Source organism: Pipistrellus hanaki (genome assembly GCF_964339955.1).
Source record: "Pipistrellus hanaki genome assembly, chromosome: 2".
Taxonomy (NCBI): Eukaryota; Metazoa; Chordata; class Mammalia; order Chiroptera; family Vespertilionidae; genus Pipistrellus; species Pipistrellus hanaki.
This window is the reverse complement of record NC_140504.1, coordinates 164,715,329-164,736,368: the sequence shown is the minus strand read 5'-3', so window position 1 is coordinate 164,736,368 and position 21,040 is coordinate 164,715,329. Positions and strand designations below refer to the sequence as shown.

The following is a 21,040-nucleotide window of genomic DNA, read 5'->3' as shown; positions in this document are numbered from 1 at the left end:
AGTTCCTGTTATTCAAGGATGGCTTGTGCAATTGTAGGGCTTCTCATGACTCAGAGTGATAAAATCTAATTTCATGGTTAAAAAGTATTCTACGCAGTCTGTGGGTTTAAGCGTTAGGCTTCCTCAAGAGGAAGAAGCCGAAGAATGGAGGCTAAGGGAGAAGGAGGCCAGCTCAGTAGAGACTATGATGGAGCTGTAGTTTCTTTTGGAAGGGCTCAAAGAGCCTGTGCTATTTGTGAGCTTGGGCAGGCCACCTAAATGTTCTTTCAACCCAAGCCTATTACTCTGTGAGAACCACTCTGACTCAGCACCCTAAAAACCTCGAGGCTTCCGTTTACATTTATGTGTCTCCTGTTTCCTGTGGTTGACTTCTGGAAACTTTTCAAAAACCTCCAATGAGGGTCCTTTTTGTGTGGTATAAAATAAAACAATGATTTATTCCCCTTTGTATCACCAATGCCTAGCACAGAGCTGGGCACATAGTAGATACTCAGCAAATGAGTAAATGAATACATAGTGTCGATTCAAATTCATCCTTCTAGATAGTAGATCAACCGAAGGACTTGTATACATGCATATAAGTGCAACCAATGGACACAAAACTCTGGTGAGGGAGGGGATGTGTGGGAGGGAGGGAGGGGGTAAAAAAAAATCAATAAAATATATTTAAAAAAAAAACAAAACAAAAAACAAACAAACAAACAAACAAACAAAAAACAAATTCATCCTTCTATGAGGATGCCCCAGATTCTCTGAACAGATAGATTTAAACTTTCCCTTCCCTGGTTCCTTTTTACCATGTCTTGTCCTCTCTCTGATATTCTTTCCCACTATCTAGTTTATTCTGGGGTCATTTGTGTACATGTCTGCCTCCCCCATTGAACTGTGATTCTTAAAGAGCAGGAACTGTATTTTATTCCTTGCTTTGTCCCTATTATGAATTTAATATGCTGTCTGACACATAGTAGGTACTCGGGAGATATGTGTGTGAATTGAAACCCTTTCACTGACTTCATCAAATGGGGAACAGGTGTTTTCTACATGATCTGGTTGTTGAGAAACTGAGTTCTGAAATGGCCAGGAAAGCTAATGGTCTTCCTCGACACCATACTATGACGATCACTGTGTGCCTGTGTTGTCAGCCCAAGTAAGCTGAGTGACAGAGCTCTTCTTTCCATCTTAACTTGCAAAGGGTGACTCATCTCTCATCCATTTCATCTCTAGATGTGTACAAGCTGACCTCTGAATTGCTTGGAGAGGGAGCCTATGCCAAAGTTCAAGGAGCCGTGAGCCTGCAGAATGGCCAAGAGTATGCTGTCAAAGTGAGTGTCTCATCTGGATGCCAGGCTTTACTTTGTACATAGTCAGTGCTAAACCAAATAAATTTCATATGCCCCAATGTGGTGGCTCAATAAGATTTGGGGCTCCAAAGCTGTATTTGCTGAATTCAAATGTTGGTTTCTCTACTTGCTGTGTACCATTAGGCAAGTTACTAAACCTATCCGTGCTTCAATTTCCTCATCTGTAAAATAGATGTAATTATAGAACCTATATATTATTTTTGTGAGGATTAAATAAGTTAGTATGTGCAAAGGGCTTGAAATACCTACCTCATAGTATGAATGCTTCTTATTAATCTGACAAATGAAATTAGCTTCAGGGAGTAAACAAACAGATTTGGAATCGGACAACCACATGAATCTCTGTTTTGACAAACTACTACTATTTGACCTTGGTAAAGTCACTGAAAATCCTTGAACCTCAGTTTCCACATCTCCAAAATGAAGATAATAATACCTGCTCTTTCTTTCTCATAGATTGGTTATAAATATGAAAATAAAAATGAACTGGTATTAGTAGAAACATTTTACAAATGACAAAATGCTCTACAAATGATGTAGAGCATTGGTCAGCAAATTCATTAGTGAACAGAGCCAAATATCAACCGTACAACAATTGAAATTTCTTTTGAGAGCCAAATTTTTTAAACTTAAACTTCTTCTAACACCACTTCTTCAAAATAGACTCACCCAGGCCAGGGTATTTTGTGGAAGAGCCACACTTAAGGACCCAAAAAGCTGCATGTGGTTCACAAGCCACAGTTTGCCGACCACAGATGTAGAGTATCATGATTATGAGGAAGGAGCACTCAGCTATGGGACAGGAGAGGTGGCTGCTAGCTGTGTGATCTTGGAATGGCTCACTTCACCCCTCTGTGCTTTCACTTGCTGACCTCAAATGGAAGAAGAGACGGATTGAGAGCAGTGGTTCTCAAAGACCCTGCATCAGGGTATTTGTATTTTTAACAAGTTTCCAAGTGATTCTAATATCCACCAAAGTTTGAAAACTACTGATCTAGAAGCAAGGTCTTATTGACTCCAAGGAGGCAATTCAGACTTATTTCAAATCATCCACCTGAGCCACCAGGCCTAAGCGGTGCCTCATATGGGAAGACTCAGTCAAATTGACTCCTGGAAGACGTGTGGTTTTTGTGTTTTTTAAAAAATATATTTTATTGATTTTTTACAGATAGTAAGGGAAAGGGATAGAGAGCTAGAAACATCAATGAGAGAGAAACATCGACCAGCTGCCTCCTGCATAGCCCCCACCAGGATGTGCCCTCAGGTACATACCCTTGACCGGAATCGAACCTGGGACCTTCCAGACTGCAGGCCAACGCTCTATCCACTGAGCCAAACCAGTTCTGGCAAGATGTGTGTTTTTTAACCAATTGGCCATAGTCCCAGCTGTGGATTTATTAAGGGGAAACTTCTGCTAAGCCATGTTCCTTTTTGTTGCAGTATTGTTTCATATGGTAACAAAAGTACTGCCAATCCTTTTTGGAAACAGATCAGTATAAATTACAAGTAATTTAAAAAAAAAAATAATATGCATGAAGGGTGGTAAAAACTGCAAATGTCAATTGATTTTCAAATGTCTGAATATATTTATGGATGACAGACCTATTTCTTCAAAGTTGGCTCATAAGAGGAAAACCAGGCTCTTCCTCCATGTCCCCTGGCATCTTTGGGCAAAGATGGACCCTGGCTTGGCAATTCTCGGATTTCAGCAGTTCTGTCCATGTCTCTCGTGTTTCTTGAAAATCTAGAGATGGGCTGCTTCTCCCCACATGGCTGCACAATATTTGGTTTTATTAGGGCTTTCCCTATCAGCATACAACTGATAAACACTAGAGTCTCAAGGTGGGAATGAAATTTCAAGATAATCTAATCCTGAGTATCCTCTGTAACTCCTCAAATAGCTATGCCATGTTCTGCTTCCCCATCTCTAGTAGTAGGAGTACATTTCTTCCTCAGAAAAAAATTATGCCATTGCTAGATAGTTTGCCTGCTCGAAAGTTCTTCCTGACTTTGATCTGAAATATTTGGTGAACGAATTAGCTGAGTAGCTTCTGTGCCCCAGCACTACACCTCTCTGTGCAGAAAACGGGCCCAGAGGTTTGCTAACAGACATGGACTTATTTAGAAAATTGCATTGGTCATGGATGTGTGTGCTACAACATATTGGAGAAGTTTGTGATGTTCTACTCAGCATCCATGGATTGAAGGAACAGGATGTCATCATCAGCTGCCCGCTCATCATGTGGGACTGTGAAGCAGAGCGAGCTCTGCAGAGCAGCAGTTTGGGACTCTGGATGGGTCCGGAGACATGTTCAGAGTCAGCCACTCCCTGTGTAAACTACCTGCTCATCTGTTGGCTCACGCATCCCTTCAGTCAGTACTTGCCAAGCGTCTCCAAATACAGGTGGGGAGGGGAGCATCCCACAGTATCATAGGAGAGATAAGGCCTCTGGGTTTTCTTGAGAGAAGATGTATAGGATACAGGCAGATATATAGGCTAGCAAGGGCTTCGGAGGCAGCTCTAGGCTTGAATTCCAGCCCTGCCACCTATCAGAGCTGTGGGCACAATGTTTTACCTCTTTCTATCATTTGGGATTTTGTTGTAAGAGTTAAGAGATTATGTACCCAAATGACTTTTTATCAAAGGTAAGTTCTCAGATGAACTGCAGAGCTGGCATTGACCTGGGCCCTTCGTTGCCCCTTGCTCTTCCTCCAGCACTAGGAGATGCTTCATTAAAGTTTATAAATTCTTACCGGAAAAGCAAAAAGAGATATCCTTGGAATAAGAGCGGGATAGAGATAGCTCTTTGTCTTGCTGGCTGCCTCAGTCTCCCCTAGGCAGCTGGGGACAGCCCTCAGAGGCTTCTGTGGAGTTGTGCTTGGCCAGAGTCAAACAGCCCAGCCAGGCTGGAAAGCCCTCGGGCCAGTCTGCAGCTTTGCTGGCAAGGCCACAGGGCCTATACTGCCAAGTCCTACTCCAGACTTGTGCTTGTAACTGACTTGGGCTAAATTTGGCCATCTGTTCTGCCAGAGGGGCTCCTGCTGAGTGGTGTTTTGAGTTCAGGTGTGAGTATTTGACAGATGTTGTTCTTCCCATAGATCATTGAAAAACAAGCAGGGCACAGTCGGAGTAGGGTATTTCGAGAGGTGGAGACGCTGTATCAGTGTCAAGGAAACAAGTGAGTATAGTGTTGGGCTTGTTGCTGCTTCTCTGGGGGGATGTGTGACCACAGAAAAAGGTTCTTTTTTTACCACCTCCTGACCTGAGCTCACTCCCTCCCCCACAACTGCATATGGCTCCTTCTGTCTTCCAATGTTTAGAAAAAATAGAGAGAATAAATAACAACAGCAAAGAAGCTATCTCCTGTTTAGGCTGAAATGCTATAAATATCAGCAATTAGGCCCATTAGATGAGTGAGCAATCTGAATTAGTGTCTGGGACAAAAATCGAGTTTTATTTCTTTCAAGTGCCTGTGGAAACTAGGCTGCCTAGTGGAAACTTTTAGGAACCTGCTGTGATTAATGGATGAGAATGATGAGAACTATTAAGAATATTTGCTGCTGTTTTCTGTTCGTATGGTAGTTACATATATGCAGCTAATACTGAGGGTCGTGAAACCTGGTCTAACCCTCTGTGCTTGACAGCTGAGCCAACGGGCTCTCCAACCCTGTCTGAGCCTGCTCACCACCAGCCCCAAATGAGTGGCTCTCCCGCTGTGGCTTTAAATCAGGGTCACCTCCAAGACTTCGCTTTCCCCTTTCTTTCTCTCCACGGTAGGGTCAGCAGGGAGCCAGTGGCCCGGTATTGATGGCTTTGTCATTAAGCTTGGAGGATGGGGGCTGCTGTTGATTTAACTCCAGGCACTGCCTCTACAATCTTCTTTTACATTAGGCCATTTTGGCCATCTTATTTGGACGCCTTCACACTAGTAAAAGCCTGGTGTCTCCCAAAGTGGTCAGCATTTTTTTATGAGGGACAGATTTTTTATTTTCAGCCTGCAGCTTCTGAGTTCAGCATTAGAGACTCTACTTGGTTTATTTCGTTCTTTAAAGGGGAAAAAAAAGCCCCAACACCTTCAATATCCAGGCTGGTGGCTTCCCTACTGAGTTACAAGACGACCTTGTTGGCGGAGCACGGTAATGCTCAGGCAGACAGGAGTGCTCACCGGGGAAGGCCACAAGTGCTACGGTGGCTGGGAACACGGTGTTTCATTAAGCAGCGCTTAGCAGTTAGGGTCTAGTGGTGCCTCCGTTAGGCCCCAAGTCTATTTGACAGATGTTTCCATTTTCTCCAGGCAATGTAAATACTGCCCCGTGATTTATGGGCAAGAGGGAGGGCAAGTAATTATTTGCTGCTTGCCTCCAGGACACACACCTACTATTCAGTGTTATTAGCCGCAATTGCTTCCAGTCGGCTGCAGATTTTATTCAGTTTAATGTGACCAGGACTTTTTTATAACTCTACCTAGTGGGTTTTAGGGTTGGGGTTTGACAGCACAGACTTGGTAAAAACACCAGAGACTAAACATTATGGAAAGATAAGGTGACCTGAGCCTTGCTAACACCATTGGCTGCTTCTCAAACACGGGTCTTTAATAAGCATTCTGATTTCAGGTTGATTTCTGCCCTGTTACAGGGTGTTGTATATATTTTTTCATTGTATATTTGTAAATGGGCTTTAATATATAATACCATTTTTTCCTTTTCCTCCTATTTTTCCCCACTTAAGGAACATTTTGGAGCTGATTGAATTCTTTGAAGATGACACAAGGTTTTACTTGGTATTTGAGAAATTGCAAGGAGGTACTTACTGTTGAGTATGTGTTTGGACTTCTGATTAAGACCCAGGGTGGTGATCATCCATCATGAATCCCAGAGACTTCTAAAACGAGTCAAGCTAATAAAAAGGATGAAGGACTTAAAACTGCCCTTGATTTGGGAGAAGGGAGGCCGGAGGGAAGGATGATAATTAGCATTTTGCAGAGCCTAGAATGTCACCTGTGTGGGCATTCTATAAATGCCTTCTCATTATAATAGGGCTCATAAATAGATATATGTAGTCATCAATTTATCAATCCATGATTTGACACATTCACTATTTAACAGAATTAATTGTGGGTTGAAGCTCCTACATACATTGTGAAGTCCAGAAAGGCTCACCAGAGGAGAGGAGGGTTCCATTGTTTAGGATACAGACCAAGGATAGAGAAGAGGCCCAAGAATGTGCCAACCTTCAGTTAGAATGATGCTGTTCTTTACTATCACCACTACTGCCATCATCTATACACACAGTCACCAGCATGCATGCTGAAGTTGCTTTTCTGACAAAGAGAAGGAGAAAGAGAAGCGCTTGTCCTCCCCATCACTTACCCAACCTTGGACACATTTGCAAGGTGAAGGTTAGGGAGGGTGTCTGGCACTGAGTGGAGGACTATGTGGAGGGGTTTGATGGTTAAAAGACCGTGCCTTAGAAACCAGCCAAGCTAAGTTTCAGTCTAGCTCCATCACTTACCGTGGGCAAGCCACTTAACCTTCCCAAACAGTATTCTTTCTTCTGTAAAATAGGGATAATGACAGCACCCACCTCCTTGGGATGCTGTGAAGGTTAAATGAGATGATTCATGTGAAATGCTTAGCTCAGCACCTGGTAGGTACTAACGTTTTAATAATTATCAGCAGTTAATTTTATTAAAACAATTGGCTATGATGGGGGCTAGCTGAGAAGTATGTTACACTCCACCTTCCTTTTTAACAAGTTTGGAAACAAGAGACTCCACTGCAGCAAGGAAAACATGAGATCTAGCCAGGAGCTGGTTTTCTTGGAATGTTTCCTAACATGTTAAGATCCCTTGATTGTTTCATCTGGCAAGTGAAAGATCTTTAATCTCATGTCCGTGCCAAAAACAGAATAAGTAAACATGTACCACTTTTAGGACGACACCTTCAGTCCAGAAATACTGGCTTCCAGTATTTCTGGACTGAAGGTGAGCATAAACCACATTGGAGCCAAGCTATATGTATATGCTAGTGCCTGTATCTGCCCCGCCCCACCCAACAGCACTAGGACTTTGAATTATATGATTTAATACTCGATGCCGCCGGGATCATCTGTACATATCACTCAGAGTGCAACTCTACTGAGACCAGACCCAATGGGTAAAGAGTGTGATTGGCTCAGGGTAACCCATCTGCCCAGCATTTGGGCCACAGGTCTTCCTGAGGGGAAGTCTGCACAGGTTCTGGGGCCAGACTTACTGGGCTTAAGTCCTGATGCTACCACTTACTGGTGTATGATCTCGAACAAATTGCTTAACCATTCTTGTGTTTAGGTTTCCTATCTATAAAATGGGGATAACTGTATTTTATATATTTTGTACAGTTGTGGTGAGGCTAAGATAATCTATTTAAAGAGCATTACACAGTGCTTGGCACATAGCAACTACTCAGTAAGTGTTAGCCAACAAAATTTACTTGGTCTTTGAGAAATTGCAAGGAGGTACTTTGCTATTAAGTATATGTTTAGACTTCTAATTAAGGCCTGAGGTAATGATCGTCCATCATGAAACTCAGAGACTTTTCAAACAAGTTGCCAATAAAATAATAATAATAATAATAATAATAATAAAGTTCAGGGGAAAGCAGTTTTTTTCTCTTTTTTTTTTTAGATCTTTGCATATCTGGTGAGGGTGTGGAATTTCTGTTTGTAGACTATGCTGTCATTTGGATCTAAAATCAGAGGCAAAGGAGGAAAAATTCCTACAGAGAGGCCCCCTATCCCAGGTGGATTCACTTGTAGTTCTTTTTTATTCCAGAAGCCAAATGGCATTTACATATTTTGGTCATTTAAATAGTTGTTCTCACTCTCTTCTGTACTCATCATAGACAGGTACAGAAGTTAGCAGTCGGAACGGATTCTATTCAGTGCAGTTTTGTGCTAGTACCTCCTCTGTGCCAGGAACCACACTTGGTGCTAGACATTCAGCATTGAATAAGCCTATGTCCTTCACCCAAACCTGTGGACACTTGACCTTTGACAAGTTGTACTCAGTAAAGCCTGAAAAGGCATTTCCTTATGTTCCTCTGCTTCCCAGGCTCCATCCTGGCCCACATCCAGAAGCGGAAGCACTTCAATGAGCGAGAGGCCAGCCGCGTGGTACAGGATGTGGCTGCTGCCCTTGACTTCCTCCACACCAAAGGTAAGCCAAGCCTTTGCCGTGGTGGTGGGTTGGGCTAGCCAGTCTCTAGGGACCAAGGGAACAAGGCAGGCCAGGCAGAGGGGCTGGGCCAAGAGCTGGTGCAGCTGGCAGCCTACCCATGAGGGTGAGGGGGAAACCAGGTGCCTCCAGACTTCTGATGTGGGTGGTGGATAGATGAGGGCCTGTTCAGAATGATAAGGATTATGGAAGAAAGCAGGGAAGAGAACACTGAAATCATGTTGAATAGGTATATGTGGGTGTGTGGATGTGGATAATTTTCTTTCCCTTTTCAAATGAAGAATGCAAACCATGCATCATACCACCTCTCTAGTATAAATATGTGGGTGTTATTCCTTCTAGTCTTTTAAAATATACCACCTATATTGGCATGATAGTATATTTGTAATTTTATATCTTGTTCACAATAACTGGAAAATACGTTTTTCTATTAACATGGTAAGTTTGAGGTATCTGTTGAACCTCATAGTGGTAAAAGGTAGGGCTGCTAGTGTTTGAATTACACTTTGGTTTACAATCCTTATTTAGGACTAATTATCTAAGATTTTTTTTTTTTTTTTTTTTTAGTAAATTAAATGTTTTTGCAAATTGGGTGTTTTTCCATTTCTATAAATATATTTAATTATAACATACATTTTTTAATTTGCCAAACTGCAGTGCCATAGAAATAATGAATTCTGGCTTTACCTTTTTACCAGCTAGAATAATGCCTACTCTACAGAATTATGGTGAGAATTAAAAGAGAATTGTATCACCAACAGTAGTTAACACTTAGATAGGACTTGTTATGTGCTGCGCACTATTTTAAGCCTTTCATCTGTACTTACATAATTGAGTGTGTCCTATGTGTGTCTACATATACAATATGGAGAATAGTGCCTGGCACATAGTACATGGTTCTTCAATAATATTATTTCCTCCATCCTTATCCCCCACTAGGCAGAAAGCATTGTTATTCCTAATATTCCCTTAAAGCCGTGGTCGGCAAACTACGGCTCGCAAGCCATATGTGGTTCTTTGGCCCCTTGAGTGTGGCTCTTCCACAAAATACCACGGCCTGGGCAAGTCTGTTTTGAAGAAGTGGTGTTAGAAGAAGTTTAAGTTTAAAAAATTTGGCTCTCAAAAGAATTTCAATTGTTGTACTGCTGATATTTGGTTCTGTTGACTAATGAGTTTGCTGACCACTGCCTTAAAGCATTCTACCTGATGGGAATAATTTGTGACTTTGCTCTGCTCCCTTCACTTCTGTGGATGTGGGCCAGCTTGGCTGTGAGTGTGCAGGACCACTGTAGGCATCCTGCTCACGCACCCCACCTTGTGCCGGCAGCACAGTGCAGGCTGGTGTGGAGGTTCTGGTTCATTGATTCTACCCCACTTCCTCCAGTGGCTGGGGGAGATCTGCACCCAGGCCACACCATGTTGGGGGCCTGACTTGTACACGGGATGAAAATTCCTAGAAGGGGGGGGGGGTCTGTGCTTTCTGCAGCATGATGAATGGCAGTGGTTCTGTTTCTGAAAGCTGGGATGCATGTAGGTAGCACCTGCCTGACAGAGATTTACAACTGCTCCCCAAGCTGCCTTCATAGATTGCAAAACTGGGTCACGCTTTTTACAAGATCCATACCTTAGAGGGGAGTAAAGGGGCTTTTATTATTTATTTATTTATTTATTTTTTTACAAAAATGCACTAAAGGGAACAGAGGCTGGTGGTGTCTGAGGAGTTCTGAAATGCTTGTTAGCATCTAGCTGGCCAGATGCCCATGTGCCTAGAAGTTGGAGGGGATGAAAAACGATTTCCAGCTGAACTTGGCTGTTTTCTAAATAACTTCACACCGGGAAGATGAATTGAACAAGAATGGGTCAGCCCGGAAACAAGTTCCATGCTCTTAAATACTGGACACACTGCAGCTTAACCTCTGGGAAATGAGCCGGAGTAGCTGGATGGCTGGTACGCTCACAGAGGCAGACCTATTATTACACATGGCCCTCAGTTCTCAGGCTGGGGAATGCCACGGCCATCAGCACCTATTTGGAGAGCAAGGCTCCATGCGTGGCTCATGATCCTTCTGTGGGAGCACTTGCTGTAATGGAAAATATCTTTCACTTTTAGTGAGGAGAGCTGCAGCCCGACTCAATTTGTGCAGCCTGGACTGGGTTGCTCTGGGTTCTCATTCAATTAGGTGACTGATGAAGTCATTGAACCTGCTGGAGCTCGGGTCTTTCCTTTCGTGAAGAGCCTCCGGTGGGCTGGGCCTCTGTCACCTGCCAGGGAGTCTGAGAGATGGATGACCCAGGGAGTTTCAGTAAAGCGGACTCTGCTTCTTCCTGTTATCCTACAATCCTCTGCTGCTCTCCAGTCCTTCCAAGCAGTAGCTGTTTGGCATTGGCTCAGCCTTGCAGCCCTCCTGTCTCTGCCTCATACATTCTGCAGGAGGAAAGAGAGGGGGGAGGTTTCTGGGTCTACCACTAGAATTCCTTAGCCCTTCCTGTGAGATGGTTCTTTGTCCCTGTCTTTGGTTAGAAGGTGGTTTCCTCCTAGGTGCCTTCTTGGCCCAGTCAATAGACTTTAACTCCTCATGTGCTCAGCTACCATCTGCAGTCTCCTTTAGGAGGGCTGGCTGAAAAGCAGGGGGGAAGAGGCTTATCTGAAGAACACTCATAGGCCCAACCAGGCCTGCCATGCTCTGGCAGGACTGTCTTGGATATGGGAGCAGGAGAGAAGGGAATTGGGCAAGCTTTGGGAGATTGTTCACTAACACTTGATCCTCTGAACATTAAGGAGGTCCCACTGAAGGGATCTTTTTTTTAAATCGGCCACACAAGAAGAAATGAGGTAGAGCAGTCTCAGCCCCCGGAGATGCTCTTAAACAAGGCACTCATTATTTCTGCATTGCTGTTCCAAACATGGCTGTTTGCAGAGCTCTTTGCTCTGCTTCGTGTTGGGCTTCTTATTCCTGGTTGTCCCCACAGTGCTGAGAGGTAGGCTGGCTGGGATTGATTTAGCCCTTCTCATCCTGCCCGACTTCTAAAGCTTCTGCTTCAAACCGACTTGCAGACTCAGTGGTGCTTTAGGTTTGTCTCTGGTTACTTCTGCCTCCTGCAGCTCGTTGACTTTTTAATGTACCATAATTGGGAATTAATCTGCGAACAGCAGCATTTGGAAAAAATTAATTGTGTGTGGAATGTTTGATAATTATGTGCATATGTTAACCATTTCCTTGCTCTTTGTCATTTCAGGCATTGCTCACCGAGATCTGAAGCCAGAAAATATATTGTGTGAATCTTCAGAAAAGGTACTTAGGATGTTACAGTGTTTACACTGATGTGGGGGAGCCACCTTACTTTCAGTTTTGATTAGCAGTTTCCAGGCTTATTCCTTGTCCCTTCTTTGCTGTTTCAGCAGTGTGATTGGCTTAATCCTGAGAGTTTGTAAAATATAGGAGACCTACCCAAAATGAATGTTTTCTAGTCCAATGCACATACCTTTAGAGCAGTTGATGGGAGTCATAAACAATAACTTAATCTTACATGAAGCAAATCTCTGCCTATAAATGTTGTTCCTATCATGGTATATATGTCACTGGAGGTCATAATTAGGAAGCAGGTTCTTTTTAAAAAATATATATATATATTTTTTATTTATATCTTACAGAGAGGAAGGGAGAGGGATAGAGAGAAACATCGATGAGAGAGAAACATCGATCAGCTGCCTCCTGCACACTACCCACTGGGGATGTGCCCGCAACCAAGGTACATGCCCTTGACCAGAATTGAACTTAGAACCCTTGAGTCTGCAGGCCGATGCTCTATCCACTGAGTCAAACCAGTCAGGTCAGGAAGCAGGTTCTTGAAAAGAGTTTCTGTTTCTTTTTTTTGTTGCCCATTAGAAAGTAAACATTTATACTTGTTGTTGAACAAATGCCATCTATTTTAAACTTTCCGTCAACTCAATTTACTAGTAAATGGAAGTGTTTGCATTTCCATAAGCATGTATGAATTTGACAGATTCTGTATTTGCTACGAAGGGATTAGGCCTTGATGGTTTAGATGGCCCACATTTATAGTTCTCTGTGTGTGTATGTGTGTGTATGCATGAACACATGTATCTTGGTCTGAATTAAGGGATAGCTCATACATGAGGAATGGCTATGAGTAAATACTTAGTACTTACAACTTTTGTGAGGAATAGTAATGTTTTAGCTCCAATACGATCTTGTGTCTTCCTGTCAGTGACTCTGGCATTGATATAATTTATCATTATTATCATTATGATTATTAATAATTGTTATAGTTAACATTTGTGTGCTTACAGTGTGCCAGCACTGTGTGGGTATACTAAATATTTTTTTAACTATTTTATATTTATAAAATCTCATGAGATAGATTGAAAGGGGAGGGAGGGGAAAATGAAGAGAGGGAGGAAAGAAGGAAAGGAGCAATTGGGACTTGTCCAGGCTCCCCCAGGAGGTAAATGTGTGATCTGAGACTCCCAGAACCAGCACATTTGATTCTGTGCTGCTTCTACCACACAGACCATTCTCCTGTGTGCACACAAACCACCCTCCTGTGTGGCTCCAGAGATGACTCATGCTTTGTGTGGTCTCAGGCCAGCCATCGCGGTTTGCTCTGGCCTGAAGGAGGACTTACAGTGCTTAAACCGACAAAGTCCCAAGCAAGCAAAGACAAGTTGGTCACCCTCAGCCGCCTGAGATGGTCAAGGGTTATTTTACTCATAATTCCTTTGCTCTCCACCGAATGGTCTGCAAGGAGTGTGTCAGGAATACATACTGACTTCTCTGACTTTTTGTTCGTCAGCAGTATTCCATAGGTTTGCTACTTGTCTTATACTCAATTCATAGTAGCCTGACCATGCTGTGCAGGCATTTTCTCTTAGTCAGGAAATAGGCAAGCGCATGGGGAAGAAGACACTGTAGGATGGATCCTCAGGTGATGCCCAATTAACCCAAGGAGAGTAAGCATGACTTGACAGGTAAAGCTGGGCTGCAGGGTGGCAGCCACATAACTGTGCACCCACATAGTCACATTGGTCACGGCCATTGGTTTCTTGTATTTATAACCTTCACGCTCTGTTTTCCTTTTTAGGTGTCTCCAGTGAAAATCTGTGACTTTGACTTGGGCAGTGGGGTGAAATTGAATAACTCCTGCACCCCCATAACTACACCAGAGCTGACCACTCCGGTATGTATCACTGGGCACCCTGCCACCTCCTTCTGAGCTTCTGTACATTTGGAGTGCCCCTGACCCAGAGCTCTGGAGTCCAGAGCAGGGGGCTAAGGAAGGAAAACGAGCATGTCTGTACCTCTTCCTGCTGCCTGCATTGTCACCTGGCTCACTGCTTGTCCTGATGCCATCCTCCCTGCCCAGTGCTTAACTGCTAATGAAACTGACATTAGAGCTTTTAGCTTGGGGTGGGTCCTCTGCCAATGAGGAGACAAATTACATCTATAAGAATAGGCTGAGCCCTGGATCCCCGCCCAAGGTAAAGACAGACACCACCCCCAGGCCAGCCCTTTGGCTCTCTCAGTGAAAGCTCTGAGAGTCCCCTTCCCTCTGCCAAAGTCTTGGCGCATCACCTAGCGATGGCGGATGGGGAGTGTGGCTTCTCTGTGGCAAGAGCTGAGGTCCCGGGCTCTCTGCATGCAGGCTCACATGGCTAAGTTGTTCTGTTGCTTCTCTCACTTCACACTTCATGCCCAGATGGTGCTGCTGGGAGCTACTTCTTCCCACAACATCTCTGTACATACTCGATATTCTGTAATTATAATCCTTTGGAGATTTGCTTGCTTGTAAATGAATTTTCCTAATAATCTTTATTAAAGACATGCATTTGACTATGCCCATGTCTTATTCTGAGCAACATTATTAGAAATGTTTGTTTATTAGCTTTTACAACACTGAACTACTTTGTTCTCAAAGGCATTAACTCTAATTGCCAATAACAGAGAAAATGTCCTTTTTTCACTTACCATCTTTCCATCAAATTAGAGTGTGTGTTGGAGGTGTTTGGGGGGGTGGTTTCCTGGTGAACCTGAAATAATGAAGAGGGGGACAAAAAGCATTATTTATTTTTATCAGCAGTTTCTATGCAGGGATGTGAGGAAGGAATCCTGGTTCCAGGCTTTGCCACTGATGTGCTTAAACAAATTCCTCTCACATTGTAAGGCTTGGTTTTTTCCATCTGTAAATGGGAGAAGCAGGGAGACTGGATTTGTTCTAAGAGTTCTCCTAGCTATGATGGTCTCTTAATTCTAAATCCTTGGGCATGCTTGCTCTGAGCTTGCAGGGAAGCTAGGCAGGACTTCGCTTGTAAGAAATTCTTGCTGCATGGAATCGATCTCCACAGATCTCCCCCAGAGCCGTGCTTCCGATACATTGAAGCACCTGCCCGTTAAGTGACTGGATACAGAGAGCTGAGGCAGGGAGCGATTCCTGGAGCTTCTTGGCCAGGGGTCTCTGCTTGCTGGAGAAGGACCAGAAAAGATAAGGTGACCTGGAACTGGTCACATGGATCATGGGGATGATAGGACTCAGTTTCCCAATGTTCAGTTGGCCTAGCTTTTCTAAGTGCATTGGTGTCATCAGGCGAGCTCTCTGGCTGGCTTTCCTCACAGCTCTGCAGCTCCCTCCTTTTGCTCAAGTCCCATTACGCTCTGCTTTTTGCCATCCCCTCTCCCTGTGACTAAGCCTCTTTCTTCTCTGTCACTTCCCTCTCCCCAACCCTGGCCCCCACAAGTGTGGCTCTGCAGAGTACATGGCCCCGGAGGTGGTGGAGGTCTTCACGGACGAGGCCACGTTTTACGACAAGCGCTGTGACCTGTGGAGCCTTGGCGTGGTCCTCTACATCATGCTGAGTGGCTACCCACCCTTTGTAGGTCACTGTGGGGCCGACTGTGGCTGGGACCGGGGAGAGGTCTGCAGGGTGTGCCAGGTGAGTGCAGTCCCAGGACCCACTGCAGAGCAGGGCTGGGAGCCCGCAGGGTTGCAGGATGCCAAGCGAGACTGGGTTTGGGGATTGCTCCTGATCTGTAAAGGGGTACAAAGTGCCCCTGCCCTCTTTTGTCCAAGGGCATCCACCAGGTGAAATAGAGATACCTAGGCAGTTAGCCCAGCCAATTAGAGAAGATCATACCTCAGCTGAGTCTGCAAGAAAGCGGGTATGTGTGGCCTCAGGGGAAAGGGGGCAAGATATACAAGTAGAAGAACAGCACAAGCAAAGACACGGAGGTTTACAAAGACACAGAGGTTTGAATGTGTAGAGGGAAGACAGTAGCATGTAAGGCAGATTGTGGTGAGAGATGAGAATTTAGAGGTTGCCAGGAGCCCATTCCTGGAGGGCCCTGTGTGAAGGGCCAGGGGATCCAGGCTTTGTTCTATGGTTGATATTTCCCACACATCACCCACCAGCCTGCCAAGTAGCATAGCCATCTGCCTGCCAAGGGCATTCTGTGTCATTTGATGATTTAGGGGAGAGGATAGGGAGTCTGTGGCTTCAACTGAAGTCAGTTGGGCACAGAGTGACCAGACCTGGCCTGTGTCACCTCAAGAGGAATCTTCTTCACCTAGAACAAGCTGTTTGAGAGCATCCAGGAAGGCAAGTATGAGTTTCCTGACAAGGACTGGGCACACATCTCCAGTGAGGCCAAAGACCTCATCTCCAAGCTCCTGGTTCGAGATGCGAAGCAGAGACTGAGCGCCGCCCAAGTTCTGCAGCACCCATGGGTGCAGGGGGTGAGTGACCCAGGGAGGGGCAGCGTGCCACCTCCTCAGGCTGCAGTGTGGCCATGAGGAAGCTCTCAAACTTCAGCTGGAGGGAGACTGTACAGCAGTTTCAATTCCTGTGCACACAGCGTGAACTGATTCCTAACCCGGCCCCAGACTGAGTCCCACCCGTACTGGTCATGCACTTGGTCACAGACTGAGGCCCACGCTGGCCCATGCTTCCCTAGAACAAACAGAGGCCTCTGGGGAATTCGGCAGAGGCATCCAGCCCAGGAAGCAGAGTGGTGTCATGGGTGCCTACAGTGCCACCCCCTTGTACGAAGACCACTAGCTGAGAGCACCCAGGAGCAAGGCCTTGCTGCCTGCTTGCTATGGCTGCATGAGGGGCACATATGGTCCCTTTGAGGTCCTGGGGTCTGGGTCTTTTCCAAAGGCAAATGGTGGCATTTTCACCAAACTATCCAAAGTCTCTACTAGAAATCATTTTTAACCATCCTTAGTTATTGATGGGGCCTGACTTCTGTCCTCCTCCCAGGGGTCTGCCAGACCTCCTGGGAGTCATTATATCTCGGCCTCAGTGGCTCCGACAGCCCCATGTTACAGGTGGGACCCAATCCCAGTGTCTCTCAGTGGCGAATTCCCAGCCACTCAGGAGTTGCTGTGTTTACTGAGTACTCGCCACATCAGACACTTGCAATAGTGGAATGAGTTAGACCCAGTCCCTGTCTTCATGTTCCAGTGGGGAGAGGGAAACAGGGGATTGAATGACAGGGCAGTGTGGCAGACACTTGGGGCACCAGTGGACAATGACCCACCTCTGCTTAGGACAGGCGGTGGCAGGGAAGGGGGAATGTCTCACAGGGGAAGGGGCTTGAAGCTGGGCCTTGGAAAATGGTGAGGACTTTGCCAGACAAAGAGGGCTCTTCATGCAGAGGCCACTGAGCTGCGGGCTGTTTCCTGCTTGTTCTCTCCTTGGCAGGCCTGGCCAAGTCCCTGTGCTGGGCCAGAGCCTGTGGTAACCTACCCATTCTGTGCTGACATGGGTGGGGCAGCTTTTGAAGGAGGGAGCAGCACTTACCCACAATCTATCCTTCCCATTCTAGCAAGCTTCAGAAAGGGGACTCCCCACGCCGCAAGTCCTCCAGAGGTAAATGCTCCCACACACTCAACACTCTTCCTACTTTGGCTTTGACTTCCTCATGCTCTCAGCCACATGGGATGGAGGTGGGGGTGGGGAGCCCATCGCTAGGCTCAGGCCTGAAGAGGCTCCTGGCCTGCCTTCTCCCCACTTCTCTTCCTTTCTTTACCCCCAGCGGTAAATGTCTCACCCCTTCTCTTCCTCCACCCGGATGGCTCCCCCAATCCTCCAGCATAGCTCCTCCCTGTGCTGTGCAGGAGAAAACCCTGTTTTGCATAAACAAACACTTGAACTCTAACTGGAAATCACCATTTGCAGCCCCTAAAACAGACCTTATCTGTGGGTTATTACAAGGTTTCCTTCTGCCACACGTGGTTTGGTGAAAGTAGCAGGAATCTGGACACTGTAAGGCAGTAGGATTGATTGTGATATAAATACTACTAGACAGTAATAATGGCCATGTATAATAAATACCACATGCCAGATGTGGTACAAAGAGAGGTATTCCTATTATCCCATCTTATAGTTTAGAAAACTAAGGCATAGAAAGATGAAGTTAACTTATCCAAGGCCTTGGAAGTTCAACTTTGAACCCGGATCTGTTTGATGTTAGTGCCTTTTAACACGTAATCACATTCTTGGTGAGCACTGCCCTGTTCCCAAAGGGCCAGGGATAAAGCATTGTGGGAATCCCTCCAGGAACCAACCTCACGGCCAGTTTCTGGGAGTTTCACAGGGAAGTCTTACACTTTTATATTCTCAGTTCCCTTGAACTAGAGTGTACTGCCCAGCTTGTCCTACCTGATTCTTTGGAGCTGTATCCAGATGCTCTGAGGCCCCAAACCTCAGATCCACTTCAGCAGTTTCATTCAGCACACCCCAAGTGCCTGTATGTGCCAGCCCTGAGCTGGCTGCTAGGGACAGACACAAAGGGTCAGGCCCTGCTCTTGGAGTTCTCTGCCCTGACGGGAGAAGGATACACATGGGTGGGTTTCATGTGCCCAGCCCTCACTGGGAGAGCTCTGTGCACAGCTGTGGAGGAGGGTGTGCGGAAAGAATGGGGCATTTGTCCCTCAAGTCCAAGGACGGTAATTGAGGCTTAAAGCCATTCCAGCCTCAGTGAAGTCAGATTCCAGACCATGTAAGAACGATTTTGCAGAAAGCAGTCTTATGCTGGCTCAGGAAAACCCGGTAGAAGTGTGGACTTCAGCAGTGGGCGGGGATGTCAGGGAGCTGGCCTGGCTGAGGCCATTGAGTCCTGCCTCCCTCGTTTCTCTGCTTTTCCTTCTGTCTCTGCAGAAATAGCAGCACAATGGACTTGACGCTCTTTGCGGCCGAGGCCATTGCCCTTAACCGCCAGCTGTCTCAGCACGAGGAGAATGAACTGGCAGAGGAGTCCAAGGCCCTGGCCGAAGGCCTCTGCTCCGTGAGGCTTTCTCCACCCTCCAAGTCACGCCTGGCCCGGCGGAGAGCCCTGACCCAGGCAGGCCGAAGTACGGATGAGGGGCCATGCCCCACCCCCACAGTTCTCAACTGACTCCAGTCACACCTTCAGACCTTAGGCCTGACCAGGTGTTGCCTTCTGGAAACCTGTGAGGCCAAAGTCTGCAGAGTCCACTGAAGGACCTGCTGTGGGGCTGGAGCTGCTTTCTCATCCACAGAGGCCCTGAGGTTCCCACCCAACCCCCCATCTCCCCCAGGGACCTCAAGGAAAAGACTTTTTCCAAAGGGGTTGTCTTTGAAAAGGAAAGCAATCACTTGTCACTTTGCATAATCGCCTGAGGCAGGAACATCTCTGCCGGGCTCCAGCCCACCTGCTCACCCGCCTGCAGATCCTGGATCAGCCTGCCAGCCCGCTCTCCAGAATGGGCAGTGTGGCGGCTGGGGCTGCAGCCTTCAGGGAGGCAGTCTCAAGAAGCGTCAGTTGACAGAAGCCCTTCCCTCCTTGCGCAGTCACCCCCCACTCTGTCTGTCCTTCCACCTTCCTCTGTCCTCCGGATGTCCTCCCCTTGGGCTGAGCAAAGCCGTCCCCTCAATTCAGGGAAGGGCAGAGAGGCTCTGCATCCCGGAGCCAGATCAGTCTTCCAGTCTGTAGCACAGAGAAGCACATAATCTTTCTTTGCCGTGACCGAAATGTGTCCCTCATTTATCATCCTCTTCCTTGTTTGGGATTGCTGCTAAAGTCAGTATTATTTCGTTTTTAAAAAGTTTTTTTTTTTTTTTTAACCTTGCTCTTCCCACTTGCAAGCCCATGGACTAACTAGAGTACGTGGAGGCTCTTCTTTTCTTAAATGCCCATGCGTGTGAAAGGTTTTAACCAGCTGTTTTCTATTATTTTAATTGGTTTTAAGTGACTTAGAGTCCAAGTCTGCTGCTGCCTCTCAGGCCTGATGTGGAAGGTAGCACAGGTCTGGGGCCTGAGGCAGCCCAGCTGCCCGGTCTGAGTGATGTGGTGCTTGCTGCCTGCCAGGGAGTGTGAAGGTGAACCTGGCATCAGATGAGCTGAGCTGCTGAGTTACCTAAAGAAAGTCGATATGCATATCTCAGGCAGACATTTATACTACACCACGATGCTGTTATACATTGTGCTTGTTTGAATAAAACTTTTAAATTAAAGCTGTGGCCTTCCTGGTAATCCTTTCTTTGCCTGCAAACCTGAAGAGGAGAACGGACTGCATTGGATTCACAAAACAAGGTGAAGGAGACACGATTGCTTTTCCTTTTCAGGTGAGGAAATGAGGGTCATCAAACATTTGTCCATCTCCTAGTCTGTGCCACGACCCAGCGATGAGTAAGAAATAGCCTCTGCCTTTCAGGGTCTCCCCATCAAGGAAAAGGTGCTGTTGGCAGGCTGGCTTCAAAGCATGCTTTCACCGATGCACCCTCCGCACAGCTCGGCCCACCACCCGGGTGGGAGCAAAGTTCCCCTCTGTCTAAAGCAGCCCTTCTTGAGGACCCATTGTGTGCCGAGTTGGCAACCAAGAAAAATGGCGCCTCCCATCCACGGCCTGCGTGTTCACCACGCAGAGGGCTCTTGTGTGCGTGTCCCCTGTAATCTCAGAGCCAGGCTGGAAAGGACTAAGGCAGGGCCTTTATAAGTCCCCAAGGAGGTGGCAGGAGGGAGAGCTGAGTGTCAGGGCAGTGGACTGGCAGAGCAGAGCTGGAGCGGGGACTAGGGGCTCTTCACTCTGGGGGCGGTGACGGGCCCAGCCACAGCTGCCCTGTCCTGTGAGTGCCTCCGAGGGATGACAACACACTCTACTGGCAGTCTTCTCTCTGCAGGACCTTCACCACCCTCACATCCCGTCTCCATCTGCCCGGAGTGGGTTGGGCTAAGAAATCAGGCTTCACCATCTGAGCCTTTTAGCTCCAAGTCTCCCAATGCCTCAGGATTCAGGGTCAGGGTATGAGTTTTGTTTCTGGACTCCAGCCCTAACCTGGTCAGTCCTTTAGGTTGGCCCAGCAGGGAGGTGACTTCCAGGGGTTTCCTGGATCACACACTCCCTGCGCCCAGCTCCACCCTGCCCTGCACGCAGCTCCAGCTGGTCCCTCCTGCCGCTGTGCTTGTGCCCAAGCTGTACCCTCAC

At 46.4% G+C, this 21,040-nt stretch overlaps 1 protein-coding gene across 5 annotated transcripts in view; it reads left to right on the top strand.

Annotated features, from left to right (window-relative positions):
• Positions 1–20,069, top strand: part of MKNK1 (MAPK interacting serine/threonine kinase 1) — a 37,575-nt gene extending 17,506 nt beyond the window's left edge. For 3 of the 5 annotated variants that reach the window (XM_084873328.1, XM_084873327.1, XM_084873329.1), the window contains 10 exons: positions 1,225–1,322; positions 4,461–4,540; positions 6,091–6,164; positions 8,453–8,557; positions 11,813–11,868; positions 13,679–13,774; positions 15,330–15,524; positions 16,160–16,324; positions 17,419–17,462; positions 18,753–20,069. In XM_084873328.1, coding sequence (XP_084729454.1) covers positions 1,225–1,322; positions 4,461–4,540; positions 6,091–6,164; positions 8,453–8,557; positions 11,813–11,868; positions 13,679–13,774; positions 15,330–15,524; positions 16,160–16,324; positions 17,419–17,462; positions 18,753–18,990 — 1,151 coding nt within the window. In that variant the 3' untranslated portion in view covers positions 18,991–20,069. The remainder of the gene's footprint in view (positions 1–1,224; positions 1,323–4,460; positions 4,541–6,090; positions 6,165–8,452; positions 8,558–11,812; positions 11,869–13,678; positions 13,775–15,329; positions 15,525–16,159; positions 16,325–17,418; positions 17,463–18,752) is intronic. The other 2 variants (XM_084873331.1, XM_084873330.1) reach the window with 1 other exon arrangement.
• Positions 20,070–21,040: the final 971 nt, after the last annotated feature.